At 43.6% G+C, this 26,797-nt stretch overlaps 1 protein-coding gene across 3 annotated transcripts in view; it reads left to right on the top strand.

The window, feature by feature from the left end:
- The window catches only part of xpo7 (exportin 7), a 105,633-nt gene that overhangs the window by 26,411 nt on the left and 52,425 nt on the right, over window positions 1-26,797 (top strand). The window contains exons 2-7 of one of the 3 annotated variants that reach the window (XM_080216918.1): window positions 5,175-5,321; window positions 14,866-14,959; window positions 16,541-16,707; window positions 19,227-19,292; window positions 23,966-24,070; window positions 24,632-24,797. In XM_080216918.1, coding sequence (XP_080073044.1) covers window positions 5,175-5,321; window positions 14,866-14,959; window positions 16,541-16,707; window positions 19,227-19,292; window positions 23,966-24,070; window positions 24,632-24,797 — 745 coding nt within the window. Of the gene's footprint in view, window positions 1-5,174; window positions 5,322-14,865; window positions 14,960-16,540; window positions 16,708-19,226; window positions 19,293-23,965; window positions 24,071-24,631; window positions 24,798-26,797 lie in introns of those variants that run through there. The other 2 variants (XM_080216919.1, XM_080216920.1) reach the window with 2 other exon arrangements.

Below are 26,797 nucleotides of genomic sequence, written 5' to 3'. Positions count from 1 at the left end.
CTGCACTGAAAGCATTAATCCAAGAGCGTGTTAAAAGGGCAGCAGCATGTTGCACTGCAATGATACATTATCAACATGTTCAATCTGCAATAAACTGGCTGCTTGAGCTGAGGCTTAACGTGAACTTAATTTTCCAGCCGTGCTGTTATTGTTCTTTTGAAAATACAAATCGATAATAACTGATCCTGGGCAGTTTTGGAAGTTGGCAGAGAGTAAGAAGGAAATTAATTGGAAGTCCCATTGTAGAGTCTCTGGGATTTTCACTGCCAACAATAAAACTATTAGCTGGTCTTGTGATCTTGGCCTCTTGGGCGTAGTTCTTTTGCAAAGAGTCAAAGTTCATGGGATATTTATCCTTGCAAGATTCCTGGAAAGTTAAAGTGTCTTATTTTCTCTGTAATTACAACAGCCAGATTTTGGACAAAATTAATGAGAGTTGTTTGCAAATTCATTGTGATTAAACAGTGATGATGATGTTTCGGTGACATTCATCAATTTGGTTAAAGCACGCTGGCATTGACTTGAGTTGCGCTGGGAAGTGACTTTGCCTTGTTCTGTGCAACATGATCCAAATTGAGTCAGTTGGACCTTTCGGGACTCATGAAAATCATCTGCAGAACCTCATTGGAAGTGTGGACTTCGCTTCCCTCCGTTATGTGCAGAATTGACCCAATGCATTGCTGCTGATTTCAAACCCTGAGCACTTAGACTTCAGCTTAGAGGGGAATGCAACGTAAGCACCTCACTCTAGATTGGAAACGGTAAAGAGTGGTTTCCTAGATTAGTATCTCACCCACTATTTACTAAACTCACCGCATTTTACTTCAGTCTGAGTTTAGTAGATTTGCAACGACTTAATTACAGCTTTGAGTAAGTAACCAATCCAGTGCCTCCTCATGCCCCTGTCGATATTGTGCACATTGATTTCCCACACTGTTGAGGAAGGCATACAAATTAGCAGCAAGAGTAGGCTATTCGACCGTCCAGCCTGCTGCGCCATTCAATAAGATCATGGCTGGTTTGATTGTAACCTCAACCCCACATTCCTGCCGACCCCCGATAACCTTTGACTCCCGTATTAATCAAGAATGTATCTGGCTCAGCCTTAAAAATATTCCAAGGCTGTGCTCCCACTGCTATCCGAAGAAGAGTTGCAGAGAATTTCTGCCCGTAGAGAAAATAATTCTCCTCATCTCCGTCTTAAATGAGTGGCCCCCTACTTTTTAAACAATGGCTCCTAATTCCAGATTCTTCTCTCCACATCAACCCTGTCAATGCCCTCAGGATCTTACACATTTCAGTCAAATACTCTCTTCCTCTTCTAAACTCTGGTAGATATAAACCTAGCCTGTACAAACTTTCCTCATAAGACAGCCTGCCCATTTCCTGGTATTAGTCAAACAAACCTTCTCTGAACTGGTTTTGTTGCATTTACATTTTTTCTAAAATAAGGAGATCAATATTGTACACTCAACTTGTCCAATAATGCTGAAGCACCTCTGCATCCTCCTCACTTCGTATCATCTGCAAATTTGGTGACAATACATTCAGTTCCCTCCTCTAATTCATTAATATATAATGTGGACACTCAGGGTGCTACCACTGATGCTTGTGGAACCCCACAGTCACTGATTGACTGCCAATCAAAAAAAGACCCGTTTACGCCAACTCTTGGCTTCTTGTCTGCTAACCGGCTTTCTATCCATCTCAGGACATTGTCTGCTGTCTCATGAGTTTTAGCTTTACAGAGTCGTCTGTTATGTGAGATCTTGTTGAAAGCCTAAATAAACCACATCCACTGGTTCTCCTCGGTTAACTCTCCTAGTTAGATCCATTCTCATTCTGGAACGTAAGATTGGTGCACTTTGAATTGATTTATTATTGTCACATACATTGGGATACAATGAAAAGTATTGTCCCTTGCATGTTCTACCGTTCATAGAGTACATGGGGAGAAGGAAAGGAGAGGATGCAGAAATATAGTGTTAAAGTCATAGCTAGGCTGTAGAGAAAGATCAGCTTAATATCAAGTCGGCCCTTGCAAAAGTCCTGGTGTTTCCCTCAATTAGTCCAGGTGATTGGGGAGGAATTTGTGTTATTCCTGCACTGGCACCAGGTTTCATTCCTGTTTCTGCCTCTTCCAGAAGGTTGCTTGCTTTGAGCATGGGAGAATGCGTGTATGTTTCCACCAAGTCTCAATGTGGTGGGCTTGATGGAGCAATGGGGAAGCTATATGCTTTTAGACTGAGATGAGAAGAAATTACTTTACTCCAGGAATTTTCCACCCTTGAGAGTTGTGGATATTTTGCATTGAAGATATTTAAGGGTGGGAAAGATAGAGTTTCGGTGTCTCAGGGAATCAAGGGATCTGACCTGCTCCTGAAAGATGTGCTGGTTAGGCGCCGGGCTGTGGCGACTGGGGGAATTTCACAGAAACTTCCTTTCATTGTTAATGTATGCCTTACTTGTGACTAATAAATAAACTTTTAACTTTGTGTGTTATTGACATGGGATGACTTGTGTTGGTGTCTGTAAACGTGCCACTCTATAACAGGATAAAGATTCTCCCACTGCAATGTTACTGAGCTCCTAGCTTCAGCTGGCTGGAGGCAACAGCTGAAGCAGAGGGGAGATGGATTGGACTTGACTGGACCCACTGTCTGAAGTTTCTGTTCGTGTGCAGGTTCCTGGGAAGGAGTTGCTTGCAGACAGTTTGCTTGGCAGTTGGTTCCGGGAGATTGAAGAAAATGGACTTGATTTGCCAGATGGAAACATTAGAGTTGATATTCCATTCCCACATTCACAGGGTCTGCTTTTGAAAAACAACTCGACTCCTCAGAGTTGACTCCCCAGATGTGGTGTCTATACATATGATAACAGGATGGGGCAGCTTCTCCCATGAGATTACCACCTTGCAGACATGAACAGGATCAGCAAAATCTTTCAGATAATTGTACAGACTCACCTTATCTCCAGATGGCAGCAAGGCTCAGTTGGTGTGTGGTTTTATTGACCAAGGATTTGCTACAGCATCAGATCTCAATCATCACCAGCACCACACCCTCTGTCTCCAGTAATTCAAGGAATTAAACAGCACGTTAACATGAGTAACAGGAGTCAAGCCTTTCATTCAGGTCGCATGGAGAGTTTATTTTTCTGTAATTTTCTCACTCAGTTGGTTTCCTAGAAGTGCACAGGGGTGATCTTCTGCAATTCCATAAATATACTTTTGTTCCAGCTCATTAGGAGGAGTTCACAGTAAATCGTTCAGTTTTTGTCATCCATCACTGGGAATGAGCAAACTATTGCTTTTATTGATCAAATTATTTGGCTCCACATGTAAGCATTTGTACTCCCACTGTCTTAGACAGTTAAACTCGCAGAACAACAGCAGTCCAGAGATGCATGGGTTAGGTAGATTGGCCATGCTAAATTGCCTGTTAGTGTCAGGAGGACTAGTTAGGGTAAATGCTTGAGGTTATGGAGATAGGGCCTAGGTGCAGATGTGGTCGGTGCAGATTCAGTGGGCCGAATGACCTTCTTCTGCACTGTAGGTTTCTATGATTATCGATAATCTTTATGCAGCAGGTTGCTGTTCATCTCAACTTGGGAAATATCATCCCGAGGGTGTATACTGAAACTCAACATCCCTGTGAACTCATAACTGGAATCCATTAAATGACAAGAGAAAGCGTCCATCAGTCTGTTTTGGCAATGTTAGTTAATGGGAGGAGTGTTCAGGTCATTCTATGGGATAGATTTGTGCACGTGTACAGGTAGTACGGGTTACATTTAATATCATATCTGAAAGGTGGTACCTCCAACATCCCCCACTCAGCACTGCGCTGGAGTTGTTGCCTTCATTATGTGCTCAAGACCGGAATGTGTCTTTATCCACTTCATCCTTACTCAAGCAGAGTAATCTCAGGGGAGTTATCCACAATGTTCAGGCCAATAATTATCCCTCAGGCAAAAAGCTGAAAGGAAATGAGTTTGCTGTGTACAAATTGGCTGTTGGCACAGTAGTTAGCACTGCTGCTTCTCAACACCAGGGATCTGGGTTCAATTCCGGTCTGGGGTTACTGTGTGAAGTTTGCTGACTCTCGCCGGGTCTGTATGGTTTTCCTCTGGATGCTCCAGTTTCCTCCTGCAGTCCAGAGGTAGCACAGTGGTTAGCACTGCTGCTCCACAGTGCCAGGGACCCAAGTTTGATTCCCGGCTTGGGTCACTGTCTGTGTGGAGTCTGCATATTGTCCCCATGTCTGTGTGGGTTTCCCCCCACATTCTGAAAAACGTGCTGGTTAAGTGAATTGACCCGAACAGGCACCGGAGTGTGGTGACTCGGGGAATTTCACAGTAACTTCATTGCAGTGTTAATGTAAGCCTTACTTGTGACTAATAATTAAACTGCTTAGATGTGCAGGTTAGGTGGATTGACATTACTAAATTGCCCCTTAGTTTCCAAACATGTGCAGGTCGCGTTGATTGGCCATGGTAAATACATGGGGGGACAAGGATAGGGTGGGGGGTGGGCCTGCATAAGATGCTCTTTTGGAGAGTCAGTGTAGATTCAATGGTCCAAATGCACATTCTGCAATGTAGGGATTCTGTGGTTCTAAAACCAAGAGTTGCATTTATATTGCATTTTTCACAACCAGTGGACATCTCAAAGCACTTTACAGTTGATAAAGTGCGATTGAAATGCAGTTAGTGTTGAACTGTAGTGAACATAGCAAACAGTTCATGCTGGACAAACTCCCAAACAGCAGGGTAATAATGACAAAATAATCTTTTTTGTGCGATGTTGATTGAGGGATAAACATTGGTCGGGACAAGTCCACTGCCCTTCTTTGAAATGTTGCCATGGGATCTTTGACACCCACCTAGATCCTCAGTTTAAGACAGAAGATTTATCACCCCCTCTCAGCACGGCACTGGAGTGTGCGTATTGAGTTTTGTACTCTCGTCCTCCTTGTGGGAATTGAACCTAGAACCTTATCACCAGTAATTTCGTTACTGTAAAGCACTTTAGGACATCCTGAGGTTGTTGGGACACTATTTTAATGTGTTTTGTTTCTTTGTTCGTGCAAGAACAATCCCAAGTGAAGAGTAATGTAAAACTGGTCTCAATGTAGAGTATCTCTCAATAACCACTCCTTATTTTCTCATTGCAGAGCTTAGCCCAGCTAGAGATACTGTGTAAACAGCTCTATGAAACCACTGACACATCAACTCGGCTGCAGGCAGAAAAGGCCCTGGTTGAATTCACCAATAGCCCGGACTGTCTGAGCAGATGTCAACTGCTGTTAGAAAGAGGAAGTGTGAGTACCATTTTGTGGACAGTTCAAACGGTATGGCATTCCAAAATGACGTGAGGAAGCTTGGATCGTAAATGGGCCACTTGCCCCACCTTGTTCAGTCATGACTCAAGAAAGTGTTGGAATCTATTATTAAGGAGGTGTGAATAATACGTTCAGAAAATCACAGTATGATCAAACAAAGGCACAGTCTGATGAAAGGGAAATCTGCTTCACAAAATTCTCAAGAGTTTTTTGAGGATGTAACTAGTAGGATAGATAATGGGAACCAGCAGAAGCTGTATATGTCAGTTTCCACAAGGCATTCAATAAACTGCCAATAGCAAAACAGGACACTTCTGGAAAAATGTCAGGATTGGAAATATAACAAGAATTAAGGGAGATTTAAAGAACAGTTAACTGTAGGCCAGTTAGCTCAGCATCTGTCATTGAGAAAATGTTAAGAGTCCACCGTAAAACATTTGATGATGTGGAGTTGCCAGCATTGGACTGGGGTAGGCACAATAAGTCATCTCACAACACCAGGTTAAAGTTCAACAGGTTGATTTGGTAACATGAGCTTTTGGAGCGCTGCCCCTTCATCAGATGAGTCACCTGATGAAGGGGCAATGCTCTGAACGCTTGTGCAACCTAATAAACCTGTTGGACTTGAACCTGTTGTTGTGAGACTACTAACCAAAGGATTCAATAGCAGTGCTTTTAGAAATATATAATCAAACAGAGTCAGCATGGCTTCATGAAGGAGAAATTACACCTCAAAATTTATTGGAACTCTTGACTTGGCAATGAAAAATGTAGATCAAGGGGAACCAATCGGTGTAACATAATTGGATTTGCAAAAAGCATTCAACAGTAGCACAGAATACTGCTTAAGGTAAGAGCCCATGGTGTTGGGGGTGGTATATTAACACATAGCATTGACTAAATAATAGAAGACGAAGAGTTGAGATAATAAGGTCATTTTCAAGATAGTAACCTGGAATTAGTGAAGTGCCACATGGGTCAATGCTGGGATCACAATTATTTGCGATATAAATGAATGAGTTGGGCAAGGGAAGTGAATGCAATATTGCCAAGTTTGTGGATGACACAAAAATGGGTGGGAATGCAAGTAGTGAGGATGACACATCGATAGAGGAATGTAGATAGATGAGTGGCTACAAACTTGGCAGATGAAATATAATGTCTGAAAATAACAAGCTTTGCAGTTTGGCAGGAAGAATAAAGGAGCTGAATATTATTTAAATGGAGAAAAACTGCAGAAAGCTGCAGGACTGAGGGATTTGGGTGTCCTTGTGCATAAATCACAAAAAGCCCGCATGCAAGTTCAGCAGTTAATAGAGAAGGCAAATGGAATGTTGGCCTTTATTTCCAAGGGAATGGAGTGTAAAAACAGGGAAGACTTCCTAAAGACTCTGCAAGGCACAGATTAGACCAAACCTGGAAGACAGTGAACAGTTTTAGTCCCCTAATCTAAGGAAGACATATTGGCATTGGAGGCAGTCCGTAGTAGGTTCATGATGTTGATCTGAGGTATGGAGGGATTTTATGAGGAGTGGTTGAGTAGGTTGGGCCAGTACTCATTGGAGTTTAGAAGAATGAGAGGTGACCTTATTGAGACATGTAGGATTCTCAGGTGGCTTGAAGGGTCTATGCTGAGAGTTTGTTTCCTTCCCCTTGTGGGAGAGTCTAGGACCAGAGGACATAGTCTCAGAGCAAGAGGTCGCCATTTAAAACTGACATAAGGAAAATTTCTTCTCTGAGGGTAATGAATCTGTGAAATTCTTTACCGTAGAGGGTTATAGAGGCAGGGTCATAAAGTATGTTCGAGGCTGAAATAGACAGATTTTTAATCAGTGAGGGAATGAGAGTTTTGGGGATAAGGCAGGAAAGGAGTTGCGGATTATCAGAGCAATCATGATCCCATTGAATGACGTGGCAGACTCAGTGGGCTGAATGGCCTACTTCTGCTGCTATGTCTTATGGTCTAAGAGCTCATGGAGTGATGGGTAATAGCTCGGATGGAAGGTTAGTTAATGAACATGAAGCGGAGAGTTGACATAAATGGGACATATTCATGTTGTCAACCTGTCACCAATGGAATACCAACATGGACCAGCGCCCTGGAGCCTCAGCTATTTACAATCTATGTTACTGACCTGGACCAGGAGAGGAAGGTAGCTCGTTTTGCGAACACAAAGTGAAGCTAAGTGAAAAATTAAGTTGTGGGGAGGATACAAGCTGCAAAGAGATTTTGACAGGTTAAGTGAGTGAGCAATAAGATGCACAAGTGTGAGGTTTTTCACTTTGGTCATAACAGAAGAAAATTGGTGTAAAGTGTGTAAATGTTTCCGTTCAGAGACTTGGGTGTGCTTATACAAGAAATTCAGAAAGTTAGCATGCAGATACAGCAGGATTTCAATGAAATCCCCTCTCACGCTTCTGGACACCAGTAAATATAATCCAACCAGCTTAGTCTCTCCTCATATGATAGGAAAGCAAATGGCACCTGGGCCTTTATTGCAAAGGGATTAGCGTAGGAGGTTAAAGAAGTTTTACGACAGTGATACAGAGTTTAGTGAGACCCTGTCTGGAGTACTGTGTGCAGTTTTAAGATATACTTGCATTATATTTGGATTTTAAAAAAGCTTTGACAAAGTCTCGTTTAAAGAGGTTAGTGTCTAAAACTAAAGTGCATGGGATTGGGTTTAATATATTGGCGTGGGTTTAGAATTGATTAGCAGGCAAGAAACGGAGAGCAGGAATAAATAAGTCTTTTTCAAAGTGAAGTCCTGTAGTGATTAGCCTACATATTTACAATGTACTCAAATGATTTGGATGAGAGACTCAAAACTAATAAGGGTACAATTTTGTCTTTCAAATAGCATTTAGCGAATTGCATGAGTATGATGGGTATGGAGGGATATGGGCCAAATGCGGGTAATTGGGATTAGCTTTGGGATTTTAAAAAACAAAGGGCGGCATGGACAAGTTGGACCAAAGGGTCTATTTCCATGCTGTAAATCTCTGATTCTCTGACTCTATAATGTTATTGTAGGTTGGACAGGCCATATGGTCTACTCCTATACCTTGTGTTGTGACTCTCCCCTCAGTCTTCTGCAGATCTCTGCACTCTCTCCCTAACTGGTGTGAATGAAATTAAAATCTCTGCGCACTTAAGACACCGTCCTGTTGCCTGACAGCAGTGTTCTCTTGGGCTGTCAGCAATGCATTTGAGAGGGACAAAGGCAGAGTAGGCTCTGAAGGATTTTTATCCTGACAGGTGGTGTCTTCAGCTGATGTACATATAATGAATTTTCAACAGCACCCCAGCTATTTAGCAACTCACAGCCAAGCAACATTGAAATCCGTGATGGAATTTCATGAATGAAGAACGATTCTGATATTTAGTGTTTGGATTAATTAAGCTGTAAATAATTGCAGAATATTCTTCATTTGCCTTTGAAGCATATTGCTTCCACAAGCATTCAAAGGGCCTCTAATTCGCAGTGTTGGAATTTGATACTTAGGTCAGGTGATATTTTGTTTGAATTTAGCTCAAACGTAGATACAGAGAAAATAGAGGCAGAAGTTGGCCATTCGGCCCTTCGAGCCAGCTGTGCCACCATTCGTTATCATCATGGCTGATTATCAAAACCGCTGTCCTCATGTCTTTGCCTTTTGTGTTTTGAAAAGCATCTGGGCCAAACATGGGCAATTGGATTGACCTTAACCTGGGTGCCAAGGACAAGTTGGGCCAAAGGGCCTGTTTCCTTGCTGTGAACTTCTATGACTCTGTGTGGGCCTCCCCGTCATATGCCTTGATTCCCTTAACCCCAAGAGGTATTTCTAATTTCATCTTGAAATCACACAATATTTTGGCCTCACTACTTTTTGTGACAGTAAATTTCTCCTCACCTCAGTCCTAAAAGGTTTACCCCTTATCCTCAAACTTCCCCACCATTGGGAACATTCTTTCTGAATCTATCCTGTCTCATCCTGTTATAATTTTGTAAGTTTCTGTGAAATCCCCTCTCACGCTTCTGAACACCAGTAAATATAATCCAATCAGTTTAGTCTCTCCTCTTCTGATAGTCCTGCCATCCCTGGAATCAGCCCGGTAAACCTTTGCTTTCCTGCCTCTAGCAAGGACATCCTCTCTCAGATAAGGGTACCAAAACTGTACACAGTACTCCAAGTGTAGCCTCACTAATGCCTTTTACAATTGAAGTAAAACATCCCTGTTTCTCTCCATAAATCCTCTCGCTATGAAAGCCAACATGTTATTTGTCTTCTTTGATGCCTGCTGTACCTGCGCACTTTCAGTGACTGATGCAGGAGGACACCAAGGTCTTGCTGAGTATCCAGCTCTCTCAGCTTACACCCATTCTAAAGATAATGTTTTCCTATTATTGCTACCAAAGTGGATAACCTCACATTTATCCACATTATACTGCATCTGCCATACACATGCCCACACTTTCAGCTTGTCCAAATTCACGCTGAAACATCTCAGTCTCCCAGTCAACTTTATATCATCAGCAAATTTGGAGATAATACATTCAGTTCCCTCTTCCAAATCATTCACATATAATGTGAACAATTGGGGTCCTAACACAGACCCCCACTACTCACTGACTGCCAATCAAAAAAAGACCCATTTATGCCAACTCTTTGCTTCTTATCTGCTAATCAGCTTTCTGCCTATCTCAAGACACTACCCACAATCCCATGTGCTTTGACATGACATAGTGATCTGTCATGTGACACCTTGTCAAAAGCCTTCTGAAAGCATAAGCAAACCACATCCACTGGTTCTCCTCAAAGAATTCCAATACATTTGTCAAGTTTTCTGTTTCGTAAATCCATGCTGACTTTGTCTGATTATCCCACTGCTTTCCAAATGTTGAGTTATGAAATCCTTGATAATGGACTGAAGCAACTTCCCTCTATCTGATGTTAGGCTCACTGGTCGATAATTCCCTGTTTTCTTTCTACCTCTCATTTTGAACAATGGGCTTACACTAACTTCCCTCCAATCTGTAGGAATCATTCCAGAGTCCAAAGAATTTTGGAAAATGAACACCAATGAATCTATGATTTCTGGGGCCACTTCCTCTAATACTCTAGAATGACAATTATCAGGACCTGGAGATTTATGCACCTTCAATCCCATCAATTTCCCCAAAACCATTTCTCTACTAATGCTGATTTCCTTCAGTTTCTCACTAAAACTTGTGTTTCTCAGAACGTCCGATACATTATTCATGTCTTCCTTTGTGAAGACAGAAGCAAAGTGCGAATTTAATTCTTCAGCCACTCTTTGTTCCCCATTATAACAACATTTCAACAGCATTTGGATAAGTCTGTGGATGGGAAAGGATTAGAAGGGTATGGGTCAAATGCAGGCAGTTGGGACGAGCTGGGAGGGCACCATGGTCGACATGGACCATTTGGGCTGAAGGACCTGTTTCCGTGCTGTTTTGCTGTATGACTCTATTATGAGTTCCCCCATTTCTGACTGTAAGGGGCTTACATTTGTTTTTGTCAATCTTGTTCTCTTCACATACCTATAGAAACTTCTGCATTCAGTTTTTAGATTCCCCACCAGCTTACTTTCATGCTCTGTTTTTCCCTTCTTAATCAATCCCTTGGTCCGCCTTTGCTGAATTTTAAACTGCTGTCAATCCTCAGGCTTATTGCTTTTTCTTGTCAATTTGTATGTTCCTTCCTTGAATCTAATGATATCTCTAATTTCCTTGTAAGCCATGGTTTGACCACAGTTCCCTTTCTCCTCTTGCACCAACAGGAATAAATAACTTGTCGAGTTTTATCTGTTTGTTCCTTGAACACTTGCCATGGTCTGTCTAGTGTCTTTCATTTCACTGAAGTTTGTCAGTCCATCATAACCAACTCGTGCCTCATGCCATCATAGTTACCTATTGAGATTACGTGGCCGCAGAATCAATTACATCATTATCCGCCTTGATAAAGAACTCTACCATATTCTGGTCGCTCATCCCCAATTCTTTCTAATTGCACAACACCCAGTCCAAGATGGCCTGTTTACTTGCTGGTTCCTTCATGTCCAGAAAACCATCCCCTGTACACTCCAGAAATTCTTCCTCTGTGTACTCTGACTACATTGACTCTCCCAATCTATATATTGATTCAAATGGCCCATAATCACACATGGTCCTTTATCACATGCGTCTCTGATTTCCTGTCTAATGCTACCCCCAGCATCACCACTGCAATTCGGTGGTCTGCATACCACATTCGCGAATGTTTTTTGTCATTTAATGTTTCTGAATTCAACCCATGCAGGTTCCACCTAGTCCATGCCAATATCTTTCCTCAATATTCGTATCAATGTCATCTTTAAACCACAGTGCAACTTCACCACCTTTTCCTTTCCGCCTGTCCTTCCTAAACTATGAATGGCCCTCAATGTTTAGTTCCAATCCTTGCTTACCTTCGAACCATGTCTCCATAACCCCAACTATATCATACCCCTTTATGTCTGTCTGTGCAACTATTTCATTCATTTTGTTTTAATGCTCCGAGCAGTGAGGTGCAAAACCTTGAGGATAATCCTTTTAACACTCCTTGTCCCATTCTTGCTGTTTTTTATTCCATCCTTCTTTGATCCTGGCCCTTGATGTCTCTGCCTATCACTTCTTATTCGTCTTGCTGTCTTTTTTTTCTTGGCCTTGACTTCCCCTGCTCTGAATCCTGACATAGGCTTCCACCCCATTGCCGTATCAGTTTCGACCAATCACTCGATGAAGTACCCCACCGCCCGTCTTGTAACCTGCTGTTTCTACTCACTGTGCAAACCCATTTCAGAGAGAATTCATCTGCTCAATTTAGGGAAGAAAACATTTGAGAGCTTCAAAACTTTATCTTGCTGATGACACGAAGATGAGCAAATTGTGCGGAGGGTGTTGAAAGTCTGCAGAGGGATCTGGATAGGCTGAGCGAGTGGACGAGGACCTGGCAGATGGAGTACCATGTTAGCAAGTGTGAGGTTATCCACTTTGGCAGAAATAATAGTAGGAGGGATTACTATTTAAAGGGCGAAAAGCTGCAGCATGCTATGGTGCAGAGGGACCTGGGGGTCCTTGTGCATGAGTCACAAAAACCCAGTCTGCAGGTGCAGCAAGTGATCAAGAAGGCAAATGGGATGCTGGCCTTGATAGCGAGGGGGATAGAATATAAAAGCAGGGAGGTCTTGTACAGGGCACTGGTGTGGCCGCAGCTGGAGTACTGTGTGCAATTTTGGTCGCCGCACTTGCGCAAGGATATTTTGGCCTTGGAGGGAGTGCAGAGGAGGTTCACAGGCTGATACCGGAGATGAGGGGGTTAGACTATGAAGAGAGACTGAATAGACTGGGTCTGTACTCGGAGTTTAGAAGGATGAGGGGGGATCTTATAGAGACGTATAAGATAATGAATGGGATGGATAGGGTAGAGGTAGAGAGATTCTTCCCGTTCAGAAAGGACAGCAGGACTAGAGGGCACAGCCTCATGCGAAGAAGGCATGCAGTTTAGAACGGAGTTGAGGAGGAACTTCTTCACTCAAAGGGTGGTGAATCTCTGGAATTCTCTGCCTGTTGAAGTGGTGGAGGCTACCTAGTTGAATATATTTAAGTCACGGGTAGATAGGTTTTTGGCAGACAAGGGAATTAAGGGTAATGGGGAGAAAGCAGGAAAGTGGAACTGATCCACTTCAGATCAGCCATGATCTTATTGAATGGCGGGGGAGGCTAGGTGGCCTACCCCTGCTCCTATTTCTTATGTTATTATGTTCTTATCTTCCTGCGTGATAGGGTACCATTAATTGCTGGATTCTTTTTCTTCACTTCCCCGTTGTGCAGATATTGCTGTTTCTGTTTTGGAGAGCCGGGCACAGGTGAAAGGATGGAGCAAGTTTGCTGAGACATATTCCTCATTCCTTTTCTCTAGATGCCAGGGTCACCTGTGGGTCTTTTGGTTTGTTTTCCAACGATAAGAAAGGAAAGACTGGAGCAGGAGTCAAACAAAATTATGAGATTGATACCAAGTGAGATTTTCAGCTGAGAGGAAAGATGATGGATTGGGCTGGGACTGATTTCCCGAGATCAGAAATGACTGAAAGAGTACCTGACTGAGGCCATTACAAATATGAAAGGGTTTGATAGGATAGGCATGGAGAAGGTATATCCATTTCAGGGTAAGGCCAGGACTAGGGTCTGATACGACAGGGTGGCACAGTGGTTAGTGCTGCTGTCTCACAGCGCCAAGGACCCGGGTTTGATTCCTCGCTTGGATCACTGTCTGCGTGAAGTCTGTGCATTCTCCCCATGTCCACATGGGTTTCCTCTGGGTGCTCCAGCTTCTTCCCACACTCCAAAGATGTGCAGGTTAGGTGGGCTGGCCATGCTAAATTGCCCCTTAGTCGGGAGGCTAGCTCGGGTAAATTGTGGGGATAGGGCCTGGGTGGGATTGTGGTTGGTGCAGACTTGATGGGCTGAATGTCTTCATTCTGCACTGCAGGATCCGATGATTATATGACAGTCACTATAAATACAATATTGAACTGAGGAGAAACCTCTTTGCCAAGGGCAATGGCAAATAGCACAGATATGTACTGTCGTAGAGGAAGAAAGGAAAGTTGGTTGGAGCCTCTTAGGGGGTCTTAAATACTATCCTGAGCTGAATGGCCACGCTTCTACGCTATTGACACTATTTCATGTGCATGTTTTTAACTTTGCTGCGCTGGAATGTAAAATTGCCCAAGGAGTAAGGTCATCAGCAATGTAAATCTAAAACTTGTGGCACAGCCACTCGCATCACTGCCTCTGAGCCAGAAGCTGTGGGTTTGAATACCAGCCCAGGATTTGATGGCCAAGGACGGTGCATTCATAATATGGCCAAACGTTGACTATTGACAAGCTGTAAGAGTGATTTCTGGTCAACCGTGTGATAGAAAGAAATTGGAGCATAGCTACGGACCACAACATGCTTTAAAAGTGTGTGCTGCTACAGCAACTCTGATTCTTTGGTGAACAGTTTGACTGAGTGGCTGATATAGATTAGATTGATGGAAACAAATCACGCAGACACGGGGAGAATGTGCAAACTCCACACAGACAGTGACTCGAGGCCGGAATTGAACCTGGTTTCCGAGCGCTGTGAGGCACCAGTGTTAATCACTATCACCGTGTCACCCATGAGTTGAACTCATGTTCTCATTCATGTACGGATATCTGTGTGGGGATGGACAGATATCTGGATCTTAATTCAGAGGTGAAGTGTTTTGAAATGCAGGTTTGAACTGTACACATCAATTTGTGCCTGAACTCTGGAAGTTACTGAAATTCTACAACTCCTGGAAGGAGGCAAAATGTGAATCTGACAAAAGTTGCATCTTCATCAATGGAATAGTTTTCAGTGAAAGCACATGAGCACCGATACACTGCACAGTGCTCGTTCATTGCTGCGAGTGTGAAGGTCTTCAGCAACTGTTGTCTCTTTTAATATTATGATTGTGATTATTCCCCAGTCGTCATATTCGCAGTTGCTGGCGGCAACCTGCCTTACAAAGCTAGTGTCACGAACGAATAACCCTTTGCCTTTAGAACAACGCACCGACATACGTAAGTATTAGTCTCTATTTCTTTCCTAACTCTTAAGGGGACAAGTAGAAATTCTGTATGTGATCTTTAATTTTAAATGTTTCTATTTCGAGTGGGACGCGACTGTGGAATGCATATTTGCGCTCCCGTTTCTTTAAGGGACCTACCTGATCCCAGCCACAATTTTGGTCTTGGTGACGCAATCCCGAGGGACCTTGCCAGGATGCCTGGCAAAGCTGACTATGTGCCCATGCTCACACTGACATTCAGAGGTTCTTGTGTCAACACTGACATGCTCCTGGGCTCACTTTGCAAAGACTGGAGCCCTTCTTGGGACACTCTTCAAATACTCGCACTGTTTTTCAGAGACTTGATAAATATTGGCGCTCTCCTGAACACACTTGGCAAAGACTACCGTGCTGCTAGGGAGTCTGTCTAAATACTAACACACCCATGGGTACTCTTTGCTACTAACGTACTCTTTGGGACTCTGCAAATACTGACATTCTCCTAGGACAACACTATTCGTACGAACACACTCCTGGTATCACAGTGCAAATACTCACACTCCTTCGTACTCTCTCTCAATGCTGACGGAATATACTGACACTTCATTACAACACTGAGGGATTGCTGAGCTGTTTGACGCACATCTTTCAGTCAAGGCATTAAACTAAGGCCGTTTTAATAAGAAAAAGATGGTTTGTCAGATTCCTGGTTTGCATTTAGCTTACAGTTAACTAGCAATGCAGATTAACTGGTCATTTAATCATTGGGGCCCTCACTGTGCAGTTCGGTTTGTGGGCAAAAGAACAGTGACCATCGCTCAGCCAGCAGTGTTAGCTGTGGGTCAGTGGACAGTGCCCTCACTTCTATGCCTCAGAGACCTGAGCACAACAATCCTGCTTTAGATTGCTGAGGGAATGCAGCACCATTTGGGTCGCCATCTTTTGGCTGACACTTTCAATCAAGGCCCCAGGTCTATGCCCTCAGGTGTGTGTTAAAGATCCCTATTTCAAAGAAGGGCGGCAGAGTGCCTGGTTAATATTTATCCTTCAGTTAACATTCATCAGAACTGCATCTTTAATCACTTGTTTCGTCGCTGTTCTGGAAAAGTCAAGTTTATTTATTAGTGTCACAAGTCGTCTTGCATTAACACTGCAGTGAAGTTCTATGAAAATCCCCTAGCTGCCACATCCCGGGGCCGAATCGGGTACACTGAGGGAGAATTTAGCATGGCCAATCCACCTAACCTTCACATCTTCAAACTGTGGGAGGAAACCCACAGGGAGAATGTGCAGACTCCACACAGACAGTGAACTGAGCCGGGAATCGAACCCATGACCCTGGCACTGTGAGGCAGCAGTGCTGATCATTGTGCCATCGTGCCACCCTAAACATTGCTGCTGCAAATTGGCTACTGTGTTTCTCACATTACAAAATTGATCACTGTTGGAAAAAAGGTACTTATTGACTATGGAACAGAGGGCAGTCTGAGATCATGAAAAGAAGCCTTTAAATGCAGTTTTGTTGTTGTGAAATTGGGTGCATTTTCAAGGATGCTGCAGCTTTTAATTTGTTTTCCTTTTCTCTTGTTGTTAGGAAACTATGTCTTGAATTACTTGGCAACCAGGCCAAAGCTGGCAAACTTTGTAACGCAAGCCCTGATCCAGCTGTTTGCCAGAATCACCAAACTGGGCTGGTTCGACTGCCAGAAGGATGAGTACGTGTTCAGGAATGTCATTGCAGATGTCACGAGATTCTTGCAGGTAGCAGAATGCCCTCAGTTTCCTGAACAAAGCTTTATTGTCCGACACATGTTTATTCTGGCTTCAAAGACTCAGGCTGAAATTCATTTTTGTGTTTTTGTGGTAATCATGCTGAATGCATGTATTTCTCCTCAGAAGCAAGCAGTGCAGAAAAGAAAGTTATTAATGATTGGCTGGCACCCCTTCTCCACAGCACAGTGGGCAGTCTACAGTGAGCTCTGTTGCCCCAAAGCGTTCCAAATTCTGCTCCTGTCCTGTGACTGGTTATAAGGAATATGGAATCACGACAAGTAAAGGGATTTAGGATGCTCATCAGCCTTGATCTAATTGAATAGCAGAGCTGGTTTGGGGGAGGGGCTACGTAGTCCGACCTTGTTACTATGCCGAGTTAGTTTTGATCTGATTTATTATTGTCACTTGTATTAACATACAGTGAAAAGTATTTCTTGCATGCTATACAGACAAAGCACACTGTTCATAGAGAAGGAAAGGAGAGAGTGCAGAATGTAGTGTTGCAGTCATAGCTAAGGTGTAGAGAAAGATCAGCTTAATGCAAGGTAGGTCCATTCAACAGACAGCAGCAGGGAAGAAGCTGTTCTTGAGTCGGTTGGTACGTGACCTCAGACCTTTGTATCTTGGAAGAGAGAATGGGATGCATGGGGTCCTTAATTATGCTGGCTGCTTTTTCGACACAGCAGGAAGTGTAAACAGTGTCAGTGGGCGGTTTGCGTGATGGACTGGGCCTCGTTTATAACTCTTTGTAATTTTGTGCAATCTTGAACAGAGTAGGAGCCGTGCCAAGCTGTGATACAACCAGAAAGAATGCTTTCTATGGCGCATCTGTAAAAGCTGGTGAGAGTCGTAGCTGACGTGCCAAATTTTCTTAGTCCTCTGAGGAAGTAGAGGCGTTGGTGGACTTGCGTAACTATAGTGTCGGCATGGGGGGACCAGGACAAGTTCTTGGTGATCTGGACACCTAAAAACTTGAAGCTCTCGACCATTTCTACTTTGTCCCCATTGATGTAGGCAGGATCATGTTCTCCACTACGCTTCCTGAAGTCAGTGACAATCTTCTTCGTTTTGTTGACATTGAGGGAGAGATTATTGTTGCTGCACCAGTTCACCAGATTCTCTATCTCATTCCTCTACTCAGTCTCGTCATTATTTGAGATCGACCCACGATGGTGATGTCATCAGCAAACTTGAAAATTGAGTTGGAGGGGAATTTGGCTGCACAGCTATAGGTGTATAAGGAGTATAGTAGGGGGCTGAGAACACAGCCTTGTGGGGCACTGGTGTTGAGGATGAGAGTGCAGGAGGTATTGTTGCCAATCCTTACTGATTGTGGTCTGTGAGTTCAGAAGTCCAGAATCAAGTCGCAGAGGAAGGAACCGAGACGCAGACCACGGAGTTTGTTGGAACACAACAGGCAGCTTCTGAACTCTAGACAGAGAATCAGCTCGGCTGCTTCTTGTGACTTGTGACACAGTGATCTGTGCTGCAAACAGATGGGGAGGGAGAACAAAACACTCTTAACTAGACTGCTGTTTATCTGTGCTCCCCTCTCTCTCTCTGTCAGTAGACCGTTTGATTCGGGTCATGTTCAAGTCACCTTTGAACGTTTTGTGCCTACAAGTAGATTCAGAATCATGCAACACAGATGGAGACCATTCAGCCCATTGTGCTGACACTGGCTCCCTGGAAGAGATATTGTGTAGTGCCTGAGCTCCGCTGTTTGCCTGCTGTGTTGCAAATACTTTCCTTTTTCAGTTAATAATTTAAGTATCTTCTAAAAGGTGTTATTAATAACCTCAGGCTGATTTGGGCAGTGCATCCCAGATGATAACTCACCGTGCAAAAAAAACTCTTCTTTTGTCAACTATCTTAAATGTGTCCTCTTAATCGCAACCAGTGGAAATCTAAGAAATAGTAGCAAGCAGAGACCGTATGGCCCATTGAGCCTGCTCTGCCATTCAGTGCAAACTTCTGCCTCAGCCCCCGATGTACTTAATTCTCCAGAACCTCCGCCAACTCCCCATCCACCTTCGCTGCTTTCCATTTCTCTCTTAGTCAATGACTCATCTTTCATTCCCTTCCCCTGCAGTATAAATACCTCCCACTTTCTATGCCTTTCAGCTTTGACAAAGGGTCGTCTGGACTCAAAACGTCAGCTCTTTTCTCTCCTTAGAAATGCTGCCAGACCTGCTGAGATTTTCCAGCATTTTCTCTTTTGGTTTCAAATTCCAGCACCCGCAGTTATTTGCTTTTATCCGCTGAATCTAAATGTTTATGAAGCATATCCTGAATTAATCTGAAATGTTTATCATGTATCCTCCCATATCAGCTGGATTAACAGTTCAGTTTAACTTGCATTTGGAAGAGGCAGATTTGCCATTGTATTAATGAGCCAGGGACCCAGGAGGTTAACAGATCAGAAGTCAATCATGCTTAATTTGCTTCGGGAATACTGCGGGAAGAGGAAGTAAATAATGCATTGTTTCTGTGTTTTCTCACCACAGGACAGCGTTGAACACTGTATTATAGGAGTCATGATTCTCTCTCAGTTAACAAATGAAATAAACCAGGTAAGCACCACTGCTTCTTTCAAGAGAGTCGGTATCTTATTTTCTTTTATTTCCATTTCCTTTTGACTATATTTTGTGCTTGGCTGCCCATCATACTCTGCTCTCCGCCAACTTTAGAAACACTTGATCATTTTATTGAAAAATGTGCCACTCATTGCCACTTCCTTGGAAGTTATGCTGATCCCACATTCCCCGATCTAACAGCTTGTCCTCATTCCCATTGCTGGGACAGCCACACACGGCACAGAAGAAGGCCATTCGGGCCATTGAGTCTGTGCCATATCTTGGTGTGGCAATGGAATCATGCCCAAATTCCTGCTCTGTCCCTGTAACCCTGTTGGGTTATTTTCCTCAAGCACCCATCTGATTTTCTTTTCAATTGTTGATGGTTTCTGCTTCCACGATCATCGTTGGCAGAATGTTCCAGGGCATTACCAATCTGGGTGAAAACCCCATATTCTTGCTCAAAAATCTGTGTCCCCTTCCATGAGCTGATGGGAATAGCTCCTCTCTGCCTTGCTTCTCCAAACCTGTAATAAACTTCTGCACCTTTATCAGATCTTCTCCCAGTCTCCTTTTCTTCAAGCAGAATAACTCTTAATTTCCCCAATCTAACCTTGTAGCTGTAACCCCTCATCCGTGGAACAGCTCCCTAATATCTGCTGCCTGGCCTGAAATTTGTTGAAATTTGATCCAGAGTATTTATCTGATTTGTTTGATCAATTGATGCTGTGTTTAATTCTACCTCCCCTTTCGGACTGTTGCAAACTTGCACTTCAGTGCATTAGCATGGCAATATCACTGTCCTGTCTATAAAGCAAAAGCATGGCAATATTGTGTCCTGTCTGTACATTTACGAGTACAAGTCAGAATTCATAGAATCATAGAGGTTTACAACACGGAAATAGGCCTTACAGCCCAACTTGTCCATGCTGCCTTTTTTTTAAACCCCTAAATTAATCCTAATTGCCCTCATTTGGCCCATATCCTTTGAGACCCATCTTGCTGTCTAAATGCTTTTTAAAGGACAAAATTGTATCCGCCTCTTCTACGAACTCTGGCACCTTGTTCCAGACACTCACCACTCTGTGTGGAAAATTTGGACACTTGTGTATCTCTCCCCTCTAAACCTATGTCCTCTAGTTTTGGACTCCTCTACCTTTGAACCAACTGCATTGTGTTTTATACATTATGGGATTTGGGCATTGTTGGCTAGGTCAGCATTTGTTCCCCATCCCTCATTGCCACTTGCGAAGGTGGTGGCCAGCTGCCTTCTTGAACCGTTGCAGACCATGTGATGTAGGTACACCCACGGTGCTGTTAGGGAAGGGGGTTCTGGGAGCTTGACACAACCATGGTGGTGGAATGGCAGACGATATATTTCCAGGTTAGAATGGTGAGTAAGTTGCGAGTATGTTCCCATGTGTTACTGTAGCTTCAGTTATTGGCCTGTGGCTTGTATGAGCACAGTTCCCAACTAGGAATGTAAGATCACAATATTGACCCGTAAGTCTGACTAAGAATGTTAATTTTCCTAACTTGCATTTTCCCTTTTTATTTTGCCCTCCTTTGCAATTACAATTATTACCCAGACATTCAAGGTGAGTTTAGCTGAAGCAAATTTAGTTCGAGAGGTGGAATCATAGAATCGTACAGTGCAGAAGAGGCCCTTCGGCTCATCGAGTCTGTACCAACAGCAATCCCGCCTAGGCTCTATCCCCATAACCTTGTAACATTTTTAGCCTGATAATCCTTCTAAGCTAAGCATCCCGAGACACTGACAAGCAATTTAGCCTGGCCAATCAACTTAACCCACGTACCTTTGGACTGTGGGAGGAAACAGGAGCACCCGACGAAAAACCACACAGACACAGGGAGAACATGCAAACTCCACACAGACAATGACCCAAGCCAGGAATTGAACCCAGGTCCCAGGTGCTGTGAGATAACAGTGCTAACCACTGTGCTGCCACAGGTTGTCCCTCAGTCTTCTCTGCTTCAACAAAAACAACCCAAGCCTACACAACCTGTCTTTAAAACTTAAATGGTTCATCCTAAGCAGCATCCTGCTGAATCTCACCTGCACCCCCTCAAATGCAGTTACATCCTTCTGATGAAATAGCAACCATGACTGCACACAGTACTCTAGACACGGCCTCACCAAGTTCTCTATGACTCCAACATAACTTCCCTGCCTTATGTCTCGATTGATCAAGGAAAGTGTCCCCTATGCCTTTTTGACAACGCTACTAACATGCCCTTCCGTCTTCAGAGATTCATGGACAAATAGACCAATGGCCCTTTGTTTTTCAGAACTTCCAAGTGTCATGCATTCATTGAATACTTCCTTGTCACATTACTCCTTCCAAAGTGTATCACCTCATACTTTTTAGGTTTACGTTCCATTTGCCACTTGCCAGCCCATCTGACCATTCCGCCTATATCTTGGAGCCCAGGACACTCAACCTCAATGTTAACCGTCTGACCAATCTTTGCATCATCACAAGCTTACTCATCTAGCCCCCGACATAGTACAAATGCTGAATAGTAGAGGGCCCAGCATGGATCCCTGTGGTATGTCACTGGAGACCAGTTTCCAGTTATTAAAGTAGACTTGTGTCACCACCCTCCATCTCTTACAACTGAGCCAATTTTGAATCCACTTATCAAATTAGCCTGTATCCCATGTGAATTTACCTTCTTTAAAAGTCTGCCATGTGGGATTTTGTCAAAGGCTTTGCTGAAATCTATATAAACTACATTGACTGTACTACCCTCATCCACACACCTGGTCACATACCTGCATGTTTTTACCATTAGAGTACTCTCAGCAAACAAATCTGTGTAATTTCAGAGAGGAAAGTTAACAATTCTGATTTTCAGCCCAAATTCTTCACCATCCATTTGACCAGAGAATCTGAATTCCTGAGATCCATTCAGGTTACAAAGCCAGGGGTGGCACAGTGGTTAGCACTGTTGCCTCACAGCACCAGGGACCCGGGTTTGATTCCCGGCTTGGGTCACTGCCTGTGTGAAGTTTGCACATTCTCTCCACATCTGCGTGGGTTTCCTCCAGGTGCTCCGGTTTCCCCCCAGAGTCCAAAGACGTGCTGTTTAGGTGGATTGGCCAGGCTAAATTCTCCCTTAGTGTACGCGTGTGGCGACTATTGGATTTTCACAGTAACGTCATTGCAGTGTTAACGTTAGCCTACTCGTGACTATTGAACTTCTTACTTTAACAGGAGGGTGAATATATGATCATGCCTGCACCAGGTCATTGACCTGGAATATTAACTCTCTGTGGCGCTCCACTGATCTTCCTGACCTGCTGAGTATATCCAACATTTTCTGTTTTCCAGCATTTGAAGCATTTTCTGCAGTAAGAAGTCTCACAACACCAGGTTAAAGTCCAACTGGTTTATTTGGTAGCACGAGTTTTCGGAGCACCGCTCCTTCATCAGGTGTGTGCCTTCATCAGTTGAGTCACTCACCTGATGAAGGGCAGTGCTCTGAAAACTCGTGCCACCAAATAAACCTGTTGGACTTTTACCTGATGTTGTGAGACTACTAACTGCGCCTACCCCGGTCCAATGCTGGCAACTCCACATTGAAGCATTTTGTGTTTGAAATTTAAAAGCTTCCTGGAATTGCTAACTCGACTGGTCTGTTCAAAATCAGTGTGTTTAATATGATGTGAAACGTTCGATCCGGTTCGATCCAGCACTTCATTTATCTGTTGTTCTCTTCCCTCAGTCTTTGTGTCAGATTCTCTGTGTATTAACAGTGGGATGATTCACTTGACTTGAAGCATCTGGGCTTGTGCCCAGCTGCTGAGTCGTAATCCTGGAGCATCCCTTCACAGGAGCAGACGACTTATCCATTCAAATCTGTGCCAGTGTCCCTCACCATCCAAACCATCTTATTTAATTTTTTGTTGCTCGCTTCTCATAGTGGATACATCTTCTGTTATCAAACCCCTTCATACTTTTCAAGACTTCTATTAATTAGATTACTCCATAGTTCGCAGAGCAAAGGTTTCCACCTTGAGCAATCATAAGCCCAGTGGTTGATTGGAAGAATAAAAATGTCCTTTTAATTATCTCAAGACTGACAGTTTCATGGCCTGACTGGTATCTACAGTTGCCTCACTCTGAACAAGCTTTTTTAGCAGACAATGACCTGGAATGTCAGGGATATCAGAGAAATGAGTGTTCCTCAGACCAGCTGCTGATGAATCCATTAAGGTATGAGGAGGAATGTCGGAATGTGGCCCAAATTTTGGACTTGCTCATCTTCCCTTCCATCCCTTATTGGGTCACCCTTCAGCCGTCGAGCCTCAGCTTGTTCAGCCATTAATTATAGCTATCATCTCTTAGTTATAATGCCATCCTTGTTCATCTTCTTTCACATGCTCCAGCGCCTCGGTGTGATTGTGTCTGGAATACAGAGACAAACACTGAGCACAGTCCCTTCAGTGTACTCTAACCTAGTTTCCAGAGGAGTTTAGCATAACCTGTCTGCTGTTAAATTCTCTTCCTCTGTAAACAAACCCCTGTGCTTTGTTTGCATTGTCTATGGCCTTGTTAACCTGCATCAGTACTTAAAATAATTTATGAATGAGAATATCGCCTTTGTGAACACATGGTTTGATGACTTTGCACCTTTCCCACCAGGCTGACACTACGCACCCACTGACGAAACATAGGAAAATTGCGTCATCGTTCAGAGACACGTCACTATTTGATATCTTCACACTCTCCTGCAACTTACTAAAACAGGTAAACGCTTCACATATTACTGGCAGTGAGACAGTGTGGCAGTGCTTTAGCGTGGCAGTGTGACAGCGTGACGTGAATGCAGGATTGCTTTCTGAATCTTTTGATGATCTACTGATCATATTTATTTATTTTGAAGTGTATTTTTCCTGCGCGTTTCTCCACAGTAACCTAGCTGGTCAAGTTGTTGCTTCAACCACTGCCCTGAATAGCCGCAGCGATATCCATGTGATACAAGGGCAATAGCCCCAAGGCAACACAAAAGCTGACACAGAAGAAGCACTCCTTACTGCATCACTACTTAGCTCCACCGTCACAAGTAATAAAACACGCACATTGTCAGCAAATGCGTAGTACCCAAAAAAACGTTATCTTGACCAGCTGACTGTGGGCAGCAGCAGAAACGGATTGATTCCAGGTTACGTTGTTCTTCCCAGTTCAGGTGGCTGAATGGGAAACATGACCACAACTGAAATGTCACTGAGAAATGTCATAACACTGCCCCTGTCATTAGCACTCAGACTGTTGATTGGGTTGTTAATAATGGCACACATGTTCCTGCAGGCATCTGGAAAGACCTTGAATCTCAATGACGAAAGCCAGCATGGTCTCCTCATGCAGCTTCTCAAACTGGCTCACAACTGCCTCAACTTTGACTTCATTGGCACATCAACGGATGAGTCCTCAGATGATCTGTGTACTGTCCAGATTCCAACCAGCTGGAGGTCAGGTATGGTCATATTCAGTAGCTCTGCTGTGAGATTGGTTGTCCTAATGTGATCATTTCATGAGAACACCTCATTCCTCTTCTTCACCCTAATTCATTCTCATCCGATTCCCCTTTCTGCCTCACTCATTCCCATACACAGTCTGCCCTCCCCAACTCTTTCTCACTCCCATTCTTTCTCCTTCATTCCCCACACACTGTTTTTCCCAAATACGTTCTCACTCTCTCCCCATCCTCACTCCCTCCCTGCACACGTTCTCCTAATTTTCTCTTCCTTCCCTGCCACTCCTCCTGTGTCTCCCTATACTCTCCCGCCTTTCCATCTTCATTTCCCTCCCCACCACCCTCCTCCCCCCACTTTTTTTCCTCCCTTTATCTGCTTCCCATCTCTACTCCCTCCCTCTGCTACATTACATCTCTTGTTGTTTCCATTCATATCCTGGAAATGGAACTGCCTGCTTTGTGTAGGCTGCATGGAGCTGCTGTAGTTTGAGATTCAATGCTTACTTAGCCAGTATTTTACAGCATGTTCTTAAATTTCCCTGGCGCCAGGGCCCCTCTGCAGGCAGGGCCAATGTAAGTTCAGGTCATTACTATAACTGGTGATTCTTCAGGGCTGTTGAAGGGAGCTTTGATCTGTTTGATGTTGTATGCATCTCAGAGTGGACTCTCAGCTCCTTTGCTTGCTCTTGCTTTTCTTCCAGCAGTTGTTTGCTCCTATTCGGTAAACTCTGTTTGGACATTGTCTATGCTGAACTGCTGATGTCAAGTTCTTCGTGATGCGATCAAAATTCTTTGTTTCTGAAGTTTTTATTTTCCTATCGTGCATTCCACTTTTCCATTAATTCAAATGATATAATTTATAATTAACTCTGCTCACCCATTGAAGCTTTGGAAAGGGAACTCAAGTTGCCTCTTGTGATCCTTTGGGTTTTGGTTACAGCCTTTCACATCAGTGCCTATCTGTCTCCTGGTTTCCTGAGACTGATTCTGCCTCCTTTCTAATACCTCTTCATAACACTCCTGTGAAGCGCTTTGTGATATGGCACGACATTAAAGGCACCAGATAAATTCAAGTTGATGTTTGCTCTGCAGAGATTGTTGGAGAGCATTACTTCAGAGTCTGAAGCTGGTTTATATTTAGTGTTTCATGTTTTCCTCTTTTAAGAAGTACTTTTACAGAAGTGTTAGGTTTGAGAGTTCCTCTGTCACTGATTTCCCTTGCAAACAGCCTCGTGTTTATTTCTGTAAGCAAACTGTGTTTATAATCCTTCGAGACCAATGTGTCTCCGGCGTTTTCAGTTGCCGTTGCCCACGGCTAACCATTTAGCAGCATTATTTAAGATTCCCACTGCACTCCCATGTCTACCTGAAAGGTTTTATGTCTACAATGCAAGAATGACTTTGTCAAAACTGAGACCAGTATTTTCTGTGTTGACGATGAAGTGATTTATAAAAACTACAGATGTACAAACATAGGAATTACAAGATGAAGAAAGACCCACACGGGGATTTTCCTCCCATTCTGCGGCATGTTCTGCAGTGACGGAGGACAGCTCGCCTGTGGCTGGCGGCAGGTTCTTCTGGTCCTGTCATTGCCAATGGGGTTTCCCCCTCACCACTGCAAAAACCCCAGCGGGATGGTGCTGTCGGCAGGATCAGAAGCCTTCATAAACAGCCAGTAGATACTGCCCCCAGATCCATCAAGTTCGCTTCTGCCCTCATGTTGAACAAATGTTAGAAACAAGATGAAGCTGTTACCTAATCACAGCAATCAATCTCTAGTTTGCAACAATCCCTAGCAAGAGGTAAGGAAAGCTCTCAGGTGGGAGAGTTTTGGGAAGCGAGATTCCCAAACCACCTGTTCCTCCTCAGTTCTCCACACTCATTAAACATCAGGTCAGAAATTATTCATGTCCTGTCATTTCATGGTGTGAGTAGTACTTTACCATGCATAAATAGTAAGAATTCTCATAGCACCACATTAAAGTCCAAAAGTTTCA

This window comes from Carcharhinus amblyrhynchos, chromosome 34 (assembly GCF_965287045.1).
Source record: "Carcharhinus amblyrhynchos chromosome 34, sCarAmb.v2.hapA, whole genome shotgun sequence".
NCBI lineage: Eukaryota > Metazoa > Chordata > Chondrichthyes > Carcharhiniformes > Carcharhinidae > Carcharhinus > Carcharhinus amblyrhynchos.
This window is presented reverse-complemented; position numbering and strand designations above follow the sequence as displayed.